The sequence below is a fragment of the Symsagittifera roscoffensis genome, chromosome 3 (assembly GCF_963678635.1).
Source record: "Symsagittifera roscoffensis chromosome 3, txSymRosc1.1, whole genome shotgun sequence".
Classification (NCBI taxonomy): Eukaryota; Metazoa; Xenacoelomorpha; order Acoela; family Convolutidae; genus Symsagittifera; species Symsagittifera roscoffensis.
Window position 1 is genome coordinate 45,698,028 of NC_087064.1, and position 20,815 is coordinate 45,718,842.

Below are 20,815 nucleotides of genomic sequence, written 5' to 3' on the forward strand. Positions count from 1 at the left end.
AGCACAAATTTTGCATTTAATTTTGTGCTACAAGCGTTGGCAAAAAAGTGGATTAATTGTGTAAAAAACGCCCCATTGTTTGAGAAATCAAACCATGAAAATTATGAAACCGGATTATCCACAATTATACTAATTAATTTGAAAGTTATTTCTTTCAACAAGACTCTTATAAAAATCTACCAAAAAGTCTGGAAACATCGCCTGAAAACATCGCCGCGAGAAAGTGGAAAAAATTTAAAAAACGAACATAAGGAAACCTAAACAATGACATAGATGTTGGAACTTTTTTTCAACTTTGGAATTTAACAAATAAAAAACATTTTTAATACAATCAACGCCATTTTGTGGTGAATGAATACGAAAATCGACGTTCGAAATTGAAATTCAAAAACAATTTATGCACCAATTGCATTTTGTAAGTAGACAGCGCAAAAGGAATGCCGCACAGCATTACATAAAAGACTTCCTTTTCAAAACAAATAAGACCAAAAAGTCATAAAAGTCATATAAGACATAAAAGTCTTCATTTCGTTCACTGCCGCAAAAAAAACAAGTAGTTAGTTGATAATCGTGTTTTAACATGTCAATGATTTCAAGGAGATTAAGGGAAATTCAACTTCAATTTCGGAGATTTAAAAAATATATACCACCTTAAAGCTCTTTCAAATTGCGCAATATTTCATGATGGATTTTTTTTTTGATAAAATTAACCTAATTAAAGAAAACTGGACACTTTGTCTAAAACACACGACCAACAAACAGTTTGCGCATAAAAAACAACAGTAAATTCAAGATCGCGTTTTGTTAAACAAGTGCTCCAAACAAGAACAAAAAATACCCAACAAAAAATAAAAAAGTAGAAATGAAAAACTTCAATCACAACTTGGTCTGTAGAACTCCGTTTTCGAATTAAAAAGAAAACTTGAAAACTCAGAAGAAAAATTTCCTTATAGTTTTAAATACAGAGGCGATGCTGCACTTCTCTAACACTAGCGGAAAACGAAAGCTCTATGACAGAATAAAAAACAGCTCTATAAAGTGCAATAAGAAAAAGTAAAAATAAGCCTCGAATTAGTAAAACTAATCCTACGACGTAGAGATTTGGAGTCTCAGATTATTGATCTGCTCCACGGGCCGTTGCAAGCTTGCTTACTAGCCACCAATGATGCAGCTATAAATGCTAATAAAATACCAATGCTATGCGGCAAATAAGCCACTAAATTTAACACAGGCGATGTTGCGCTTCGCAAAGACTAGCGATAAAGCGGCAAAGATATCGGAACTTTAAAATGCACAAAAACTCAAATTTGCATATAATAATTTGGAATGCTATAAAATAAAGGCAACCACACTAACTTTGCATGTGACAAAATAGAATGTGTTAAACGAAATTGCGTATAAATGATGTGTTTTAAAAATCTCGAAGTTTCTCGAGTTGAAAATTTTCTGAAATCGTATTTAAACCATTATACTGTTGTATGAAACAAATAGTTTTTTTTTCAGTTTGATTGATAAATTAAAACATAGCAAACCAAAGATTGGCAAAGACTAATGAACGCAAGTAAACATAAAAGCACTGACTTTCTTAAAAACATCTCAACTTTCGAATTTCAAAGAAAAAAATAGATGCCCTTTACGCTCTTTGAATTTCTAGAACAATTTATGATTGGCGCTTTTCTGTTAAAATTAACCCAATTTGATAAAACTGGATCAATAGGTAAACTTTATATTCCGCTGGGAAATCTATAAATTAAATTTCACTTTCAAAACTAAAATTCGATCTTGTTTTTCGAGACTTTTACACTTTTGCTTTTCGGGAAGATTACCGTTCTTTCAACAAAGGAAATGAAGTGAACTTGAAAAGAATTCAAAACAAAAAAAAATAAAATTTTAGCATGAACAAATTTGATCCCGAAAAAAATCACCAAGACCTATATAAGCGTATTCACTGCGTTCATGACTCTTTATCATGCACATGGAACGATAAACCTCTTGCGTCATAAAAGCAAAAAAAATAAACTTCAAAAATGTTCATTGTAGCTATGTTCAAAAAATCAATTTTCATAAATATAGTTTTCAATCAGTTCATTACTTCATCTTGGGTTATTGCCCGCATAGCCCGACATATGCTGTTGAAAATGCACTGGTTGGCTCTGAACCAATTGTTGATGTTGAGAAGAAGGCCTTTGCACAACTGTAGTGACAATCTGGTGTGGGGACTGATTTAGACTCAAGTTTGTATTACTGTTTATAAACTGATGACGTGTCTGTGGAGTAACATTGACAGTCTGATTAGTCATGGGTTTGTGGGGCGACTGGAAATTCATTGGGCGGTATGATTTTGCGTACTCTGAGTTGGTAGATTGAGATTGTTGTCTGAATTGCTGTTGTCGGCTGTATGGTTTGGTTAGCTCACCACGACCTGCCGAGAGACTTGTGGATGGTCTGAACAAAAGAGTCATATTCAGTTCATCAACCTAAATTTATTTAGCCATCAAACTATGTCTCCAATAGATCCCTCAGAAACAGTTCATGAGTTACACATTAGAATTTTTTTTTACTTAACCGGGGAACCTCTTAATTTTAAAAAAAAACTTTGAAATAAACTAAACAACTCTTTATATTTAGTTAAGTTGTTTCTTAACTTGAGGCTGAATCAAACTTTTCTTTATCAAATTTCGAAATTTTTCTGAATTGAGTTATGTTCGATGGGTATAACTCATAGAGTAATTTCGGATAGGGTACACCGTCTGCTCGTCACGCTATCTTATTTTCGGCCGGATAGATTCGTGCAACTTCTTAGTCTAATACCGATCCTAATCTTACTCTTATACTATCTAGTCTCAGGTTGTTTAACTAGTCTCTGCTAGGCTCAATAGATCTAGGGTATACTGGTTTATTGCGGCTGCTGAAGTACTCGGGAGAGTTCAACTAATTTCTAAGTTAAATTCAAATCTCTCTGGTGCTGAAATTACAAGTAATTTCAGCACTTACAAATAAGTGGATTGTTAGTTAGATGGATCATGATTGGTTAATATTAAATACTTTACATTGGTAAAATATCTAATTTATCCAATCATAAAATGTAGTTTAGATCAGGTTCCACCCATCCGGGTTTTACAGAGTTTTTTAGAATAGTTTTTCTGCAATTCGAAAGATGGATGATGGACGTTGGTATTTGGCGAACATCTTATTTCTTCTGGGTTTTCTTATTAGAGAAGTCCCAGATTCAATCATTGTGTCTTCTCAAGACAACGACTGGGTTTTCGCAACAAACTCAAATCTGATTTCAGAATGGTTGGCTATGTCAGGTTTTTCTGTTTCATTGGTGAGAACTTCTTTGTGTTTGACCTTGTCTGGGAATGGCGTGGAGATTGTGCGTGGAGGGGATGCCTGGTTACTCGGATCTGTACGTATACTTGAACATCGAGGTGGTCATTGGTCTAGTTCAATGAAGTCCTTTTCTGCGAAGTCAAGTCGTACTCTAAATCCTTTGAGTTGTGATTGTGGGCGGCATATTGATTGTAGTTGGCCATTCTTTCTCGAGTGTAGTAGGGTCGTTTTGTCTTTGGATGTTCGTCCTTGGTGTTGTATTCTGATCTATGTATTGCATAATGTAATTTACATTTTATAAAACTTTTATTAGTTTAATATTTTTTAATTATGATTTTAGTTAGTTGTTTTCACAAAAGCTTTTTGTTTTAGTTCAGTTATTTTGAAGAGTTACTCACCCTTGAGTAGCTCTTATTAAAAATAGGAGTGTGGTCACAAAGCGTGGATGTAGCACGGTGGGTTAGGCCGGCTATAGAGCATGCCCAGGACGTCCTTCCTGGTGGGTTAGGCCAGGAGTGGGAGTATGATTGCATGCGGTTTTTGTGAGAGGTCCTGTTATGTGACAACGTTTTATGTTGGGTTTGTTGTGGTTTTTCTTATGTTTTGTTGGTTGTGTCCTTTTTTCAAAAATCAAATTGTTTGTGGTATGGGTTTGTCTTTCGACTTTTTTGTGTTTTATTATTTCTTTCTTAGACTTTATAATAGTCTTCAAAAGAATAAATTATCCAGTTTTAAAGTGGGTTAATCCGGTTTGGGTACCGTTGGTTTCCTTTTCTTAGTCATGCTGTTATGCTATGTGTTGTGGTGTTTAGTAAGCTGCATTGGTTAGTTTTGTTTAGTATATAATTCCTTTCCAACCGGGTTAAAGTAAAGTTTGAAACATGTTATCTTGTGTTAGAGTTATCGAGTGTGAAAGCTTGGAACTGAAATTCATTACTTTAAACAATTCTTCGTGGGCGAGCTGTGCGAGTTTGGATAGAATTTTTATGCGAGTGAATGAAAATATCAAAAGGTTAGTACTGCTTTTGCTTCTTATGAATTTACTACATAGAATTTTAATTTTACTGCTAGTTGTTGGGGGAAATTAAGTTACAAATTTTCATCATTATTAGATTTACTGCTGGTGGGGGAAAAATTTATAAATTAATTTACTGCATTGGTTAGTTTTGTTTAGTTTTTCAAATTCGTCTTGTGTTATTTGTGAATGTTGGAAATTAAACATTGTTAAAAATTTCTGTTGATTCTCTGTGTAGTTACTTATGTTGAATGTAGGTTTGAAATATGGGGTTTTTGTGAAATAATCCGTATTTCTGTTTTCGTTACTTATTATATTATTTATAGATAATTCTTCATTAAGGATTGTGGATTGGCAAATATCTAGTAATTGGAGTATATTTTTACACGATATGCTTTTTCGTGTATTGGTAATATTGTAGCGTTGGTTTCGCAATAGCCTAAAAGTCCTAAAGGTAATGTTACTTGGTAAGGTGTATTGTTGTATACATGTAAGGAAATAATATCTGAATTCGAGTTTTTCAAATATTTTATTGATGAGATGGTGATTTTGAAAAACTTATGAATAGGTTTGAATTCAAAATCTGACATATAAAATTTTTGTTTGTTTTGTTTTTTATCATATTGGTGAACTTGTTTGATTGAAAAATTATAGATGTTTCCTGATAGTGGTTTCAAGTGTTTTCTTTGTTGGTTATATATTGGGTAAAATTTTGAAAAAAATGGTGGTTGTTTATTTAATCTTTGAAAAAATGTTAGGGATGTGTCTTTTGTTTTTGTATATTTATCTTTGATTAATATTTTACTATTCAAGATGTTGATTGTTGGTATATATTTAGAGATAAATGGTATTCCAATGATATTATGTTTAATATCAGTGATATGGAATATTTGTTTAAATGGTTTGGTTAAAATTTTGTTTTGCTCCATTGTTCTTGTGGGGAGAAGAAATAATTGAATTTTTCCGTAGTTTATTAATGTTGATCCTTGTGCTGTTGCTAGTTTGCTGGAGGTTTCAAGAGGTGTTAGCTTTGGGTGTAAGGTTTTTATTTCATTCCATGTGGGAATGTTTATTATATTTGATTCTGCTCCTGAATCGATTAAAAAATCAATTTCAAGATCTGGTGGTTGAAATTCTTTGCTTTTTGGACTTTCCAAAAGAAATGGTATTGTCCAAATTTTTTCTTTGGGTTGTTCTTTTTGTATGTTTTGATAGATGTGATTTGTATTCAAGCATTTTGTTTTTTCTTTCTCATTGGGTTGGTTTGTAGTGTTAATTTCATTAGTTTTTTGTGTCGTCGGTGTGGAATGGACGGGTTCAATATAATTATTGTGAAGGAGTTCTGATTGATTCTCATATATGTGTGATGAAAAAGGTTCTTCATATATAACAGGTTCATAGTCATTTTCGACTTTTATCATGTTGATGGAGAGAGTGTTTTCTGCATCGCTTTCTGAATCTGATGATCCACAGTTTATTTGGTTGAGTTGTAACGTATCAGTTACTGTGTCATCAATACCTGGAGGGTCTGATGTTGTTTCTGGATTAGATTGTACTTGATTAATATGTCTTTGATGTTTAGGTGTACTACTTCTGTGGCGATTATTAGAATTATTATAGTTATTATTATTCCGGTGTGGTGATTGGGAATAATTTCTATAACGATTATTATAACTTGAGTGTCGATTTTGTGAATTATTTTGCGATCTGTTTTGGTAATTATTGTTTGGTCTGTTATAGTTCGATCTATTATATGAGTTATTCCTTGATTGATTGTTCGGGTAATTCTGGTTTCGGTTGTTTGAATAACTTCTATTCCGATTATTTGAGTAGTTTCTATTCCTATTGTATGATGAATTTCGTGATTGATTGTTTGGATAATAATTATTTCTTGATTGGGAATTAGATCTAGAAACAAATCGTTGTGTATTTGAATGTGATCTGGAGTAGTTATTTCGACTAGTTGGTCTATTGTAGTGATTTTGTGATGAATTATGCGTGTTTCTTCGTTCTGGTGATCTTCCTCTATAACTTGAGTTATATGGTGATTGATTTCTTGTATAATTTGTATTGTTCGGGAGTGGTTTTCCTGAACTGTTGTTGCTGTAGACTGTTTTGTTCGGTAGATTTTGATCTTTTTTCATGTATTGATAGAATGATTTATTTGGTTCTTTATATTTTTGAGGTTTATTTTGATTGTCTTGCTGTTTTTGTCTACATTCAGAAATACTATGTCCGTATCGTCGGCAATAATTACACCATTTTTTGAAAGATGGTTTGCCTTTAAAGTTTGGGTGTTTTTCGTAAATATTGAGTATTTCAGTGATTTTTTCAACGAGATCTGTATCTGATTCCTGTATATTGTTTATATTTGTGGAAGCTGTTTCAATTCTGTTAACGTATTGTAATTTCAGATTTTCCGTTTCTTCGAGTTTCATTGTGATTTCTGCTTGTTCTAGTTTGTCTACTAGTTTTCGAAAATCTAAATCGGGTTCTCGAATTGACGAAGGATGGGATGCTCTCTTTTTTATTGCTATTTTCCTTAATTGTGGTGTTAAGGTCATCATTAAGATTTCTGTCATCTTTGTGTTTTTATAGTCATGTGTATTTAATGAATATGCTTTTCGAACTAGTGTTTCGATTCGTACTGCTAATTGCTTGATGGTTTCGTTTGGTAATCTGCGAATTTCATTACATAAAACTCTTTGTTGTTGTTTGTTCCTTTCGGAGTCAAACATTTTTGAAAATTCTTGTGTAAATCTTTTCCAATTTGATTTTATTTCTATAGGCAATACTGAAAACCATTTTTGGGCTGCGCCATCTAGAGTTGTTTGTATTAACGCTGTGCGTCGATGTATCCAGTTTTGATGTAGTGGCGTATTAATTGGTTCAGGTCCTATATTTAAAATCAAATTTGCTGTGACTGCATTTAAATAGTCTTCTACAGAATATTCAGGGTCTGTTCCTGTGAATACCATTAAAGGTTTATTTGATGTTATTGATGATCCACCCATAAGGTATGGATTCATCGTCATTTGTAATGATTCTGCTGCATTTGGCATTTGAGAAAAATTTGAAAGTTGATTTCTTGTTATTTCGTGTTGTTGAAGATAATATGGGAGTGGTATTTCATTTTGCATTTGTGCTGGTTGGTACGAGTTTGCAATCATTGGGTGTTGTTGCTGAATTGGTTGAAAAGATTTATTAATTGGGTTTTGTTGTTGAATTGGTTGTTGAATTTGTGTATCTATTGGTTGTGGAGAAAAAATTCTATGATATGTATGTGGTTTCTGTATTCCTTGTCCACGATATTCTTGATTATAGGGTGTAAATATATCTGGTTGTAAGAAATCATCATCTGAGGATAAGTAATCCATTTGATAAGATGTTTGTTTTTTATTTTTATTTTGTTGAAAAAATGGATAGTTTTCACTACGATCCTGTGGAGGATGTAAATTTGTTTGGAAATTTACTGAATTAGGTGGTGCCATTGGGTTATCCCAGTTTCGAGATCTTGTATAATTACTAAAATTTTTTCGTGGTTGATAATTTGTTTTTGATGGATGTGTGTAATTATAATTATGGTCTGCAAAGTTGTTTCTAGTGAACGTTTTGCGTGTTTTTGGCGGTATTGTCATGGGTCTGTATGTTTGGTAATCCATGTGTGAATATTTTGGAGCAACCGAAGGTTTAACGGTTGATTGTAATGTTACCTGTGTTTGTGAAGAATTTGTATTTCTTGGTGTTGTTAAGTTTGGACGTATTGGTGAAATACTTTGTTGTGTAGTTGTTGTGTGTACGATTTCTTCATTTATGAAGTGTGATGGTGTCTGGATATCTTGTTGAGTAAGATTCCTAGTTCCATTGAGGTTTTCATTGTGTATGACTGTAGAGTTTAAACTATTATTTTGCATATCGGGTAAAAATGTATTATAGTTTAATGGTGTTGCATCAATGGTTAATGGTATTACTCGTACATAATCTCTTACATAAGATATCGTACTTATTGCTTGACTTGAGATTGATTGTGGGAAGTTTATGAATGCGGGATGAGACCATTCGGGGTCCCAAACATAGTCTGATTGTTCTGTGATGGCAGTATCATCGTTTGAGTTTTGGGGTCTAAAATTTTTTCTTGCTTGTGAAATTAAATCAATATTATGTGTGAAATAATCTATTATGAACCATGCCAAGATTTTTTGTAAGTCGTGTTTTGTATGTTGTGAAACTTCATCTTTCGTGAAATTTTCTTTAATTATATTTAGAAAACTAGAGAGTAGTGTGATTTCATGTCGTACTCTTATATGTTTAGATGTTTCTGTCGGTGAGACATTTGGTATCTGGATTTCGTTTTCTAATATCGAGATATAACTATATATTATCGCAAAAACTTCATTGGTGAATATGGAGTTTGCTCTTTGTGAGTTATGATATTGGATGCTTTTTATATATTCTGAGAATACTTTTGAGAATTCTAAATCAAGGTCGTCTGTTTGAATTATATATTTACTGTGATTCTGGTTTGGTGAGCTGAATTCTATGGAGTAGATTCCGTATTGTTGTGTTAGGTTACATATATCTTTTAGATAGTGATCGATAATTTGTCTTTTGATTTTTACATCTGGGAACTCTGTTTTACATGGACTGATTCCGGGTTCAAACAAATTTAAGAGTAAATTTTTGCAGAATATATGCTGTCCTCTATCAGTGGTTGCATCTACGATAAAGGGGAAAATATCATCATCATCTGGACTTTCTTCACCTGGGGTGTGCGTTGAGCTCATTTTTTCGTTCGATGACTGTTAATATGTAATTATCAATGTGTCTAATTGGTTGATTCCAATTGTATAAATGTACTGGTTTGTGTTTATACTGCTTTTTTATTCTTCTTTTTCCTCTTTTTGATGAATTTGAAGTTGTTTCTGAGTCAGAGAAATATAATTGATCGTGAATTGGGCAATTTTTATCTATTGATTCTTTTAGTTTATAAAGTTCGTCTAAACTGTTGGTTTCTGATTCTGAAAATGCGTTTCGATTTTTTGAAAATCTTTTTCGTGTTATCTGTCTTTGTTTAGTTATTATTTTTCTCTTTAATGTTTGTCGTTTTGTTCTAATGTATCCAACTGTTTGTGTATGAGGTGTGATTACAAGGTCGTATTTTTTGTTATTTATTTCACAATTGTGTAAAACGATTGTTTGTTTATTTCCTAGGTTTTTAAATGACATAAGGTTTAGGATGACGGATGCAAAAAGTTGTTAAATGATTTCTATTTGCTTAAACTGTTAGTCCTTACGATTTTTTTGTTAGCCTAACCTGGGTCTATTTGTTCAGGGTTGGGGAGAAAAGTATATCGATTCCGAAGAATGATTTTATACTTTCTCGTGGCTAGTATAAGCTAAGATGTTAACTTACTTAATCTTACTTAAGGGTAGTGATTGTGTTCAGGGTTGGAGAATAGTAAATCGATCCACAGGGTTCAGGTATAATTAGAACGCGAGTAGTTCGTTAGATACTATTTTAAACTTACTAAGTCTAAGATTTATCCTGGGTCTGGTAAGAGGGGGGATCAAGTGAAGGATGAATAACCGAAGTTCTTCACTGTTTATCCTAATTTGAATGATTAGTTTTGTTCAAAAATTTCTATTAGTCCTGGGTTTTTAGAAAGGGTTGGATAGTGAATCGACGTTTGAGGTCGTTAGACACTCGTTTAGTGGGTGGGGGAGAACAAAGTTGTTCTTTTTGATCCAAGGATAGGCCTTGATGATCAAGTTTTAAATTTAATTAAATAGAAAATGATTTAAGATCCAAGGATAAGCCTTGATGATCTGATTTTAAAATTAAGTGAATTTAAGTTTAAAATGTTTTAAATTTGTGTAAAGAATAGATTTAGTATTTTTATGATATTAGTGAGCTTATGATTGCTGTTATGTTTAGGCGATGAAGCTGGAACAACAGGATGATTTATAATTACTAATCATTTATTGTCATGCTACTAATTTTTATTTTGATTTTTCAATAAATATTTTTCAAACATGTTTTGTATATTACTGCAGAATTTTGGAAAACGATCTGAGATCTTTTTATCAATCGTTATTGTATATTAATAATTTTGTTTAGCGCCTGAAATGATTTTGAAGATTGACTTCAAAATTTTATGTTTGCAAATGAAAATCTAAATTCATTGCTAGTAGTATTCTAAATACAAAAGTTTGTTCTGGCTTTTGCCGAACTATCATATAACTATATGGTAAGTTTCTGCTTTGTCGTATGTCGTCTCTGGTTCGAGGTCTTCTTCCAATTCCGGGTAGTTCTGTTATCGTTCGGAATATTGGCTCTGATCTATTGAGTCGTAGAGACATTTCGATTAAATTATTGTCGTATAACATTTTGTAAATGTTTTGTCTAAATTCTAATCTATTATTGGTTAATGCTAAGCTATTAAGGTCTTGTTCGAGACGTATGGTCGCACCAGATGAGTTATGTTCGATGGGTATAACTCATAGAGTAATTTCGGATAGGGTACACCGTCTGCTCGTCACGCTATCTTATTTTCGGCCGGATAGATTCGTGCAACTTCTTAGTCTAATACCGATCCTAATCTTACTCTTATACTATCTAGTCTCAGGTTGTTTAACTAGTCTCTGCTAGGCTCAATAGATCTAGGGTATACTGGTTTATTGCGGCTGCTGAAGTACTCGGGAGAGTTCAACTAATTTCTAAGTTAAATTCAAATCTCTCTGGTGCTGAAATTACAAGTAATTTCAGCACTTACAAATAAGTGGATTGTTAGTTAGATGGATCATGATTGGTTAATATTAAATACTTTACATTGGTAAAATATCTAATTTATCCAATCATAAAATGTAGTTTAGATCAGGTTCCAGAATCTTAAAAAGATTTTTTTCTGAGTATTTTCAAAAATTTAATTTTTTTCCGAATCTATATGTTTAATTCATCGCTTTTTCTTCACGGAGCCGACATTTCAGAGATAAAGCACTAAGCAGAATTTTAATCTCAAAGATAATTTTCAGGGATCCTGACAAATAAAAATTGCATTATCCCTTTTTTCCGACCAACAATTTCGTTTCATCTCTCGAGCTTACTTCAATTTATAGTTCGGCTGTGTGAGACAATATCTGTCCGTTGGCAGCCGCAACCCCACTCCACTTTTGACCTGTGGCAAGGGCACAGCATTCTTCTTTTTCGCCACCTCAGCCATCAGTTCCCGTGGAATCGGCTGCACCACATCCTGACCTGCTCTCAACTGAAGCGCCAACTTCACATCACTCACATCTACTTCAGTCTTCTTCGCGTGTCTGCTGTACAATCTAGCATCGTCCACCACACTGTGCATGAATTTATAGGCGTATTCCAACAAACCGTCCACTACTTCTGGTTCATAATGCGTCACCCCCATTTCACTCAGCATCTCTTTGATAGCATTGATGTCTTTCACTTTACAGTCCTCCCGTTTCAAGGACTTCTCGTCTACATTTGTAATTTCACTATGAAGGCCTTCGCTATTTGTGATTACACTTGTACCTTGTGATTGAGATGCATCCTGACTGTTCATATTCTCTGATTCTGGTTTACTCTCAGACGAAGAGATGTTGTTGCGGGGAGTCTGCTGCAAATCGTCAAAGAAATCGTCCATCTCAATCTGAAGATGAGTTAACATATGCAGCATCAAGCATCAGTTATGATCAAACGAAAAAATCCAAATTTTCACCAGTGAAGCCGCACTTATGTCGAGTATTGGCCAAATAATAAACAGAAAATATCGGCCCAAAAATACCAAAACTTCAAATTCAGTTTAAATAACTCAATTCAAAAAATAATTTAAAATTTAAAAAACTTTACCCGCTGTTGCTTGCTAACGAGGGTGTAGTTTAGGGTTTCAGTTTTAATGCTAACACGTCAGAATCCCAATTTTCACCTGTGAAGCCGTACTAATGTCAAATATTGACCCAATAATTAACAGAAAATAGAGCCAAACTTAGAACATTGCCGCTAACAACAATTTTAATCACGCAAATAAACAACTTATAAACATCCTCATTGAAATAGTATATTTTGGAGGAGAATAGGGTAACCCCATCTTTCTTAAATCTGCATGTTTCCACAGACCACCTCCCCCATCAAAAAAACTCCTAGAATATTCTCTAAGTATGGTCACAAATTTAGAACACAGAGGCGAAGCTGAGCTTCGTACCAATTGCAAAGACAAAAAAATCTCGAATGTCGAAAAAACTAGATCTATCAAAATGAATAGGGCTAGTTTCGAAACAAAAAATCAGCCAAAACAATAGAATGTAAAATTCGCATCGAATGATAATAAACGGAGCGGTAACATAACCGAAAACACTTTTAAGCTAGAGGAAACCCTTAAAGCTAAAAAAATTCATCAAGGCCTTATCAAAAACGATCTAAGTCCCGATCACCCTCGAGAAACACACAAACCTTATTCGCTTGTCAAATGAAACAAAATTAGGCCACCTAACCAATATACCAAAGTCCGCCTCAAAAACTTTTAAAACATTTAATAAAGCGGAAAAAGAAATTGATGTTACTATTGTAAAGAAACCAATACAACTAGACGTTAATGCCGCTGAGCGTGATTTTTCGTGACCACGTTCCTCTAGCCCGTCATCTTTTCTTTGTTTTTGCCCTAAATGACGAAACAACGAAAAAAACAAGACAGTATCCGATTTTTAAATCGTTCCGATCCTCTTTTAAACAATCTAGAAAGAAAACATATCCAAAACGGACAAAGAAAAAGAGAAGAAAAGGTGAGAATTCCTTTTAGTCATCACACGTCGTCTAGTAAACTCTGGAAAATGGTTAGATCGTTGAATGGCTCGAAGTCTGTAGTGGGACCCATCCTATCAGTTTTAATGACAGAAAGGTTTTGAAGGCGAAAGGCTTTGCAAACGCTTTTAATGCACATTACACCAAGCTAAGAATACATTAAAGCAACAAAGCCCAAAGAGTAATTAAGACCAAAATTCTCAAACTTAGCTTAGCTTATTCTTTCAGCTTTATACCACTCGAAGTGGAAAACCGTATTAAACTGATGAAATTTTCGAAAGCCTTCGGACCAGACGATCTCTGCACGGCTCATCTCAAACATCTTGGCCCGCTAGCAATTAGATTTTTAAAACACATTATCAATCGCTCTTTTTCTCTTAACGTCATCTCCCAAATATGGAAGAATTCAGAAGAAGTTTCGGCCTTTATAATATAGGCCGAAACTTATAAAGCCGCAAAAACGAAAATAAAAATAAGAAAATTCAAAAAATTGAAGACTGCTTTAAAAATATTAAGATTAACAAAATCACAAACGACAAAATCACAAATTGGTTGCTAAGAGGCTTTAAGGAAATGAGTCCAGATGAAAAGGTCGTGAGTCTTTCAAGGAAGTGAGTCCTGTGTACAAAGTTGTTTATGGGAAAAAAGTCTAGTACCTCATTGCTATACCCTTGCTTATCGCAAGGGTAATAAGCATTCTTTGCGAGAAAAGACAATCTAATTCAATCTCAATTTATAACAACTGTTCTAAACAGGAGATAAAATATTGCAAAAACAAGTGCAAATCAGTCATTCATTAGATGCCAGTCACTTGGTTCTGACTTTCTTGTCTTTCGGCATCAAAGTCTCGGGGTCTATTTCCTCTCCCAAATCTTGAGCCGCTTCTTCTGAGGCGCGTTTTTGAGTCGCACTCAGCTTACGAATACTGTCACCAACTCCATTTTTACTCGTACTAATTTCAGGCTGCGTTGCCTCTTCGTTAGCCTCTCCGTTATCTTCAAACTTTTCATGGTACTCATCAAATGTACATATTGAGAAGTTTTCAGCTCCAGCAGCTGCAAGCGCGACTGTTTTCAGGATGGTTGTAGCTGGGTCCCGCATACCTTCCACTTTGACAAAACACGATACATCATTTATCCAGTTGACCTAAGCAGACACGAGCAATTATCAATCAATGAAGAAAACTTATCACCTCGCATTGCTTTTGTTCTAATCACACCCCACAAACTGTTGCAAAAACTGATCTTTTATTTATTATCAGACTTAATGACGCGGAATTTACAAATGACAGGATGAGATACTGTGCTCTCCATTAAATAGGCAACTTTTAAACTATTTTGGCTACATTTACCTCATCTTTGTAGTTGTTAACCTAATTCAACCGAGGTTTAGTGGGGAAAAACAAACAAACTTTGGGCATAAAATGATTTTCCCCCATTTTTATGTGTTTTTCTCATTTTTGAATTTTTAATTCATTTATTTTAATAACAAAAAATTAATAAGTCCTCATTGTATACTTCTCAGAAGCCCAAATAAATTTGTTCTAAACATTATCCGTTTCAATTACAATATCTTTCATTTTTGATCTGTACCACTCTTAAAAGGAGAAAAGATCATTTTTATCATCTACGAAACTATGGATATTAATAATTATTGCATGACTACAGTGCTGATTTAAATCAGCCGGACAAAACGAACAAAATATGAATTTTTAAACACGTTTTTCTCAATTTGGTTTAAGATAAGACAAAAAGTGAACGGAACAAAAGTTGCTTAGAATTTCATCAGAATTAATATGGTGCAATTTTTTCTCCGGAATTCTCAACCAAAATTTCAACCCAAAAACTGGTCATTTTGGTTTTTTTCAATTAATCATGAATTACGCTGAAATTGTTTAATTAATTAATGCGGAGTATATATCACAAGAAGCCTCTTACACAGCCCAACAAAGTTCATTTAAGGGTAAACCTCCAAAAACCTGTAAAAAAGAAAAAACTTTTTGTTTGATAGTCAATAAATGTTATTTTTACTATATAAAACCCAGAATCTTTGTTAAAAACAAATTTTGAGCAAAATGCGCAAATTTTTGGAGATTTAACCCTCATTGAACTTTTTTTTTGGCTGTGTAAGAGGCTTCTTGTGATATAAATTTCTTATGAATTAACAAAGTAGTTTCAGCGTGATTCTTGATTAATTGAAAAAAGCCAAAATGACGAATTTTTGGGGTAAAAATTTGGTTGAGAATTTCGGAGATAAAATTGCATTATAATAATTCTGATGAAATTCTAAGCAACTTTTGTTCTATTCATTTTTTGTCTAATCTTAACCCAATTTGAGAAAAACGTGTTTGAAAATTCAAGTTTTATTCGTTTTGTCCGGATAATTTAAATCAGCACTGTACTGTATAAGCTTCGGATAATAATCAATCTTCTATCTCATACCCATGAAAAAATGCCTTAACGAAGGTAGCTTCTCTCACCTGAATTGAGTTTCCAAACTTCTCAAACAATTTTACAATGTCCCTAGTCTTCCACTCCTTCGGGAACATCAGATAAAACATATCATGTCTGCGCGGAATGACGTCATCGTTCTCTAGATCCATGTAATACAAATCCAAGATCCGCATCAGGAATATTTTGTTCACGAAAGGTGTCACAAGTTCACTGCTACATGGGATATGAGCCTTCGGAGGCTTTACAAGCGACCCTAAATAGTTGAGCAGGGAAGCGAAAATGAACCCAGTCATGTATGCATCGTAACCTGCTTCATGCGCTGCGCCAACTTGGTCATACTTATCGAATCCTACGGCAAATTTGAAAACCGGCTTTTTGAACGGTTTTTGTGACACTGCATTGAAAAGGGTCTCTAAACCTGTGTATGGTATGTGCGTTTTGAATGGTTTCGTAGTTGCCAAGACTTTGGTGTCGCATATTTTAGGGAAAATTGAGTTAATTGATGCTTTGAAATTCTCGTAACTTTCTGACACGGGACCAAAGAAGGTGTTATGGATATGAAGAATGTCCATCAGCATGTTGTGGCCAACAATCATTTTACCAGACTCCGAAATGAGTTTCATGATATTTGTGAATCCTACGCATGCATTTAGATCTTCCAGTTTCACTTTCTGCTGGTAGTCTAAAATGTCAAAATTTTAAACATTAAACTCAAATTCACTACATGCTAAATGACAGAACACGTCACATTCAAAATTTAGGCGCAAGAAAAAGACTTAATGAGCCAAATGCCTTAATGAGCATGAAAAAGACTTAATGAGCCAAATGCCAGATTTTAGCCTTTAAATTTTGGATAAAACGCCTTTAACCGTTAATACATTTTTAAAAAAAAGTTGAAGCTAATTGAAACTAACTATGCAATTCAATAGAAAAATTAATGCCGAATATTGGAAAAAAAGCAAATATCTGGAAAGCAGTCGATGAGAAGTTGTTGTGACCGAGGTTGAGTATAACACTATCAGCCCTAACCCCCGGATTTGGATACGCAAAATGTGCAAACCCGGATTTGGATACGATATATCTAATGAAAGAAATTTACCCAGCTGATAATGCGCTCAAAATATGATTAATCGAATGCGGAGCTACCTAAGAAGACAAAGTTGCTGTTTTGCTACAAGTGATATTCAACCTCAAAAAATTGTGAAAAAATAAGGCTAAACTGAATAATTGAGTAAAAATCAAAAATATTTGACCGTTTTTAAACAGGTTTACCGTATTTTCACTTGAATCAACCAATTCAATCAAACACTACTAAAAGCGAAATATGTCACTCAGTGGTAATATTTTTACAAATTTGGAATAAAACGGCTGCGCTAGTTTAACTGACTTCGTTGTATATTTATTGACTTCGTTGTATATTAATGTATTTGTATTCTCAACTTAACTCAATTACTACTTCAGTCAGAGGATATCGAAATATACCCCGGCCCACAATAGCTGAAACTTTGAATTTAAAGAAATTTTTATTGGAACAAAAACAAAGCTGTCAATTAATTCGATTTCACTTATTTAATAGCCGTAGAGTGCGTAAAAATTATGAAAATTGTGATTTTTTATCGCAAATACATGACAAATCAACCGTAATGGCAAGTTAGACTTGGTTACCTTAAACAAAATGAAACTCCAAAAACTAATTGAGTAATTGTCAGAGTTTGTCCAAACACCGGATCATTTGATTGTTACATATATTTCAAATCGTGGTTTAGGTAATCGAAAAGAAGATACAATGACCTATACAAACGGTTTTTTAATAAAATTTTTGTTTGGATATAAATTGTATATATCAAGCAAGCACAATATGCGAAATGTTTCAAATTTTTGGGATATTTCTGTATCAATTTCGAATAAAAAATGCGACTTTAAAATTAAAATCTAAGTCTTCGGACAAAGAAAGACAACACATTGGCTGCCTAAATAATTGAAGCAACTGATTTGAAAGAAACAGACCCAAATTATTGAGTAAAAAAGAACAAAAACTCACAGCCTCAAAATGAGTAATTGAAAAAAAAACCCAAGGAGGTTTGACTTCGTAAAGATCTCTTCGTCACTTGTCTCAACTCCAGAGAACAATAGAAAGCTATTACAACTTAATTGAAAAAAAACAACCCAACATATTAGAGAAAAATTAGGAAAGGCCAGAAATAGAAAATAGAAAAAATCGCAGAAAGACCTAAATCTGTTTTTGCACAATTAGGAAAATATTCTGGACCATTGATTTTGAAAAAAGTTCCGAGTGAAATTACTTCGTGTCAATTTCCATTTTGTAATAACAAAAAATACGAAGAAAAAGATAAATTGGAAAAAAATTGGCGTGACCTTTGAATTCGCCTGCCTGGGAAGAAAACAACATGAGTCGATAAAGAAAAGATGAAAAAGTGAGTAGAGAACAAATTAACGAATTGAACGGTTTACCTTAAAACTTGAGAATGCTCAAAAAAACTCATAAAACTGAACTTAATGAAAATTTACTAAATTTAATTGAACAAGTACCAGTTATCAAAAAAATGGGGTTTTTAAATCATATGTAATTACAACTCATACTTATATTTAACTCAAACTTAATAATTATAATATTGTTTCGATGCCAAACTGGATTGACTTTATTTTATATGTTGATTGGTTAACTTATATCAAAAGGCATTTATTCTTTATCCTCCGGGTTATGTTAACAAGTTAACCTGTTTGTTTAAAAAACTATACTGACCCAGTCTTGAAGTTCTGGATCCCACACTTAACTTCTTAACCAGTATGTACTTGTCCTTATTATCTTGCGACCCTTCCACACTTTTTACAATTCCGACCAAATTTTTCTCAGAAAATTCTGACGAAATTATCTTGAAAACAAGACGACGCTGGAAAGAGTTGGCATCCTTTATTTGACACTCATCGCCTTCATCTTTCAGCGCCCTCAACTGTTCGCGAGTTAGTCTGAGAAAATCTGCATTTCTGAATTCTGCATCGATTAGTTCTTGGGCATCTTTACGTTTAAACTCTTGGTCCTTCTGGGGAGAAGTTTCTTCTACAAGGGACAAGAGCTTGGTTTGAGTATTCTAACGGATTTTTGAAGATATGAAAAATATCGAAAACTTTTTTAAATTTCACAAAAATTAGTCTCTAAATCTCAACTAAACACTTTAATATAAGATGATTAGAAAAATATGTTTATTTCTTCTAGAAGAAAACCCAGCCCTTTTCTCAAGTCATCGAAATGCTGTTCCATATGTCTCCTCATTTGATCTTCCTTCGCTACAGATACAAACGGAATTCCACAATTGACCCATTTGTTAAAGTCGAATCCGTGAGAGGATAAAAAACTCATCGATGAGGTCAGGAACTGAACATGCATGTCTGGGAACTGGGAGCTATTGTGGAATGGAAAAACATAAAAATTATAGGGTCGAACAGTGTACTTTTTATCGTCTTCGTCATACTGGAAGAACGCCAGGCCAACTTGAACCGGGGTATATTTAAGCACGTCTCTCCGGCATCTTTTGAAGCGACTCTGAGGCAGGTCTGCGGTGTTTCTACAGTGTGTTTCATCCAGGCCACTCAGCTCTAAGTCTAGCGCAATGAAGTCGCAATTGCGGATAACATCTGGGATGGCTTTGAGGACTGAATCAAAATTGCTTGTAGTTACATCGACCATCTCAAACCTGAAGAGCGTAAACCACTCAACGTTTAATCATGAAAAAAGAACAAAAATTCGAGTAGCGCCGACATATCATGCAAAAATCCAGATAATGCTTCATTAGTGAAATTTTCCAATTTGTCAAGGGAAAGCTATATGACCCCCTGGCTTGAAATGCGACCTTTTCTTAACCAATTTAACCCTATTTTTTCCAGATAAAACACCACCACCACGCCGGTCATTCATGGCAGCAATGGCTCAGATAGCAGCTCCGACATATCATGCAAAAATCCAGAAAAAGCTTCATTAGTGAATTTTTCCAATTTGTTAAGGGAAAGCTATATGACCACGTGGCTTGAAATGTGAGCTTTTCTTAACCAATTTACCCCTATTTTTTCCAGATAAAACAGCGCCACCACGCCGGTCAGTCATGGCAGCAATGGCTCAGATAGCAGCGCCGACATATCATGCAAAATCCAGATAACGCTTCATTAGTGAAATTTTCCAATTTGTTAAGGGAAAGCTATATGACCACGTGGCTTGAAATGCGACCTTTTCTTAACCAATATAACCCTAAACCCTATTTTTTCCAGATACAACACCAGGACCATGCCATTCAGTCATGGCAGCAATGGCTCACTGCAGCGCCGACATATCAAGCAAAAAATTCAGATAATGCTTCATTAGTGAAACTTTCCGATTTGGTACGGGAAAGCTATATGACCACGTGGCTTGAACCGCGACCTTTTCTGAACCAATTTAACCCTATTTTATTTCCAGATAAAACACCAGCACGGCGCTGTTCAGTCATGGCAGCAATGGCTCAGAAAGCAGCAACGACATATCATGCAAAAGTCCAGATAATGCTTCATTAGAAATTTTCCAATTTGGTACGGGAAAGGTATATGACCACTTAGCTTGAAATGCGAGCTTTTCTTAATCAATTTAATCGTTTTTTATTTCCAGATACAACACCAGCACTACGCCATAGAGTCATGGCAGCAATGCAAAAAATCCAGATAATGCTTCATAAGTGAAATTTTCCAATTTGTTACTGGAAAGCTATATGACCATATGGCTTGAAAAGCGACCTTTTCATAACCAGTTAAACCCTTTTTTTCCACATAAAACACCAGACCACGCCATTCAGTCATGGCAGCAATGGCTCAGAAAGCAGAGCCGACATCATGCAAAAATCCAGATAATGCTTCACTAGTGGAATTTTCCAATTTATTACGGGAAAGCTATATGGCCACGTGGCCTAAAATGCGACCTTTTCTGAACCAATTTAACCCTATTTTATTTCCAGATAGTACACCAGCACTGCGCGGTTCAGTCATGGCAGCAATGGCTTAGAAAGCAGCAACGACATATCATGCAAAATTCCAGATAATGCTTCATTAGAAACTTTCCAATTTGGTACGGGAAAGGTATATGACCACTTAGCTTGAAATGCGAGCTTTTCTTAACCAATTTAACCCTATTTTTTCCAGATAAAACACCACCACCACGCCGGT

The 20,815-nt window shown here is 34.2% G+C and overlaps 2 protein-coding genes across 2 annotated transcripts; both read right to left on the bottom strand.

The window, feature by feature from the left end:
• Nucleotides 1-2,000: 2,000 nt before the first annotated feature.
• LOC134842241 (uncharacterized) lies at nucleotides 2,001-12,052 on the bottom strand. Its single transcript, XM_063858500.1, has 2 exons — nucleotides 11,453-12,052; nucleotides 2,001-2,445 (listed from the first exon to the last, which is right to left on the bottom strand). The coding sequence occupies exons 1-2, from the start codon at nucleotides 12,034-12,036 to the stop codon at nucleotides 2,094-2,096; spliced, it is 936 nt and encodes a 311-aa protein (XP_063714570.1). The 5' UTR covers nucleotides 12,037-12,052; the 3' UTR covers nucleotides 2,001-2,093.
• A 1,821-nt stretch (nucleotides 12,053-13,873) lies between these two features.
• LOC134841731 (poly(A)-specific ribonuclease PARN-like) lies at nucleotides 13,874-19,319 on the bottom strand. Its single transcript, XM_063857767.1, has 4 exons — nucleotides 18,828-19,319; nucleotides 18,375-18,720; nucleotides 15,637-16,292; nucleotides 13,874-14,303 (listed from the first exon to the last, which is right to left on the bottom strand). Exons 1-4 carry the CDS (start codon nucleotides 19,314-19,316, stop codon nucleotides 13,965-13,967), a joined length of 1,830 nt encoding a protein of 609 aa, XP_063713837.1. The 5' UTR covers nucleotides 19,317-19,319; the 3' UTR covers nucleotides 13,874-13,964.
• Nucleotides 19,320-20,815: the final 1,496 nt, after the last annotated feature.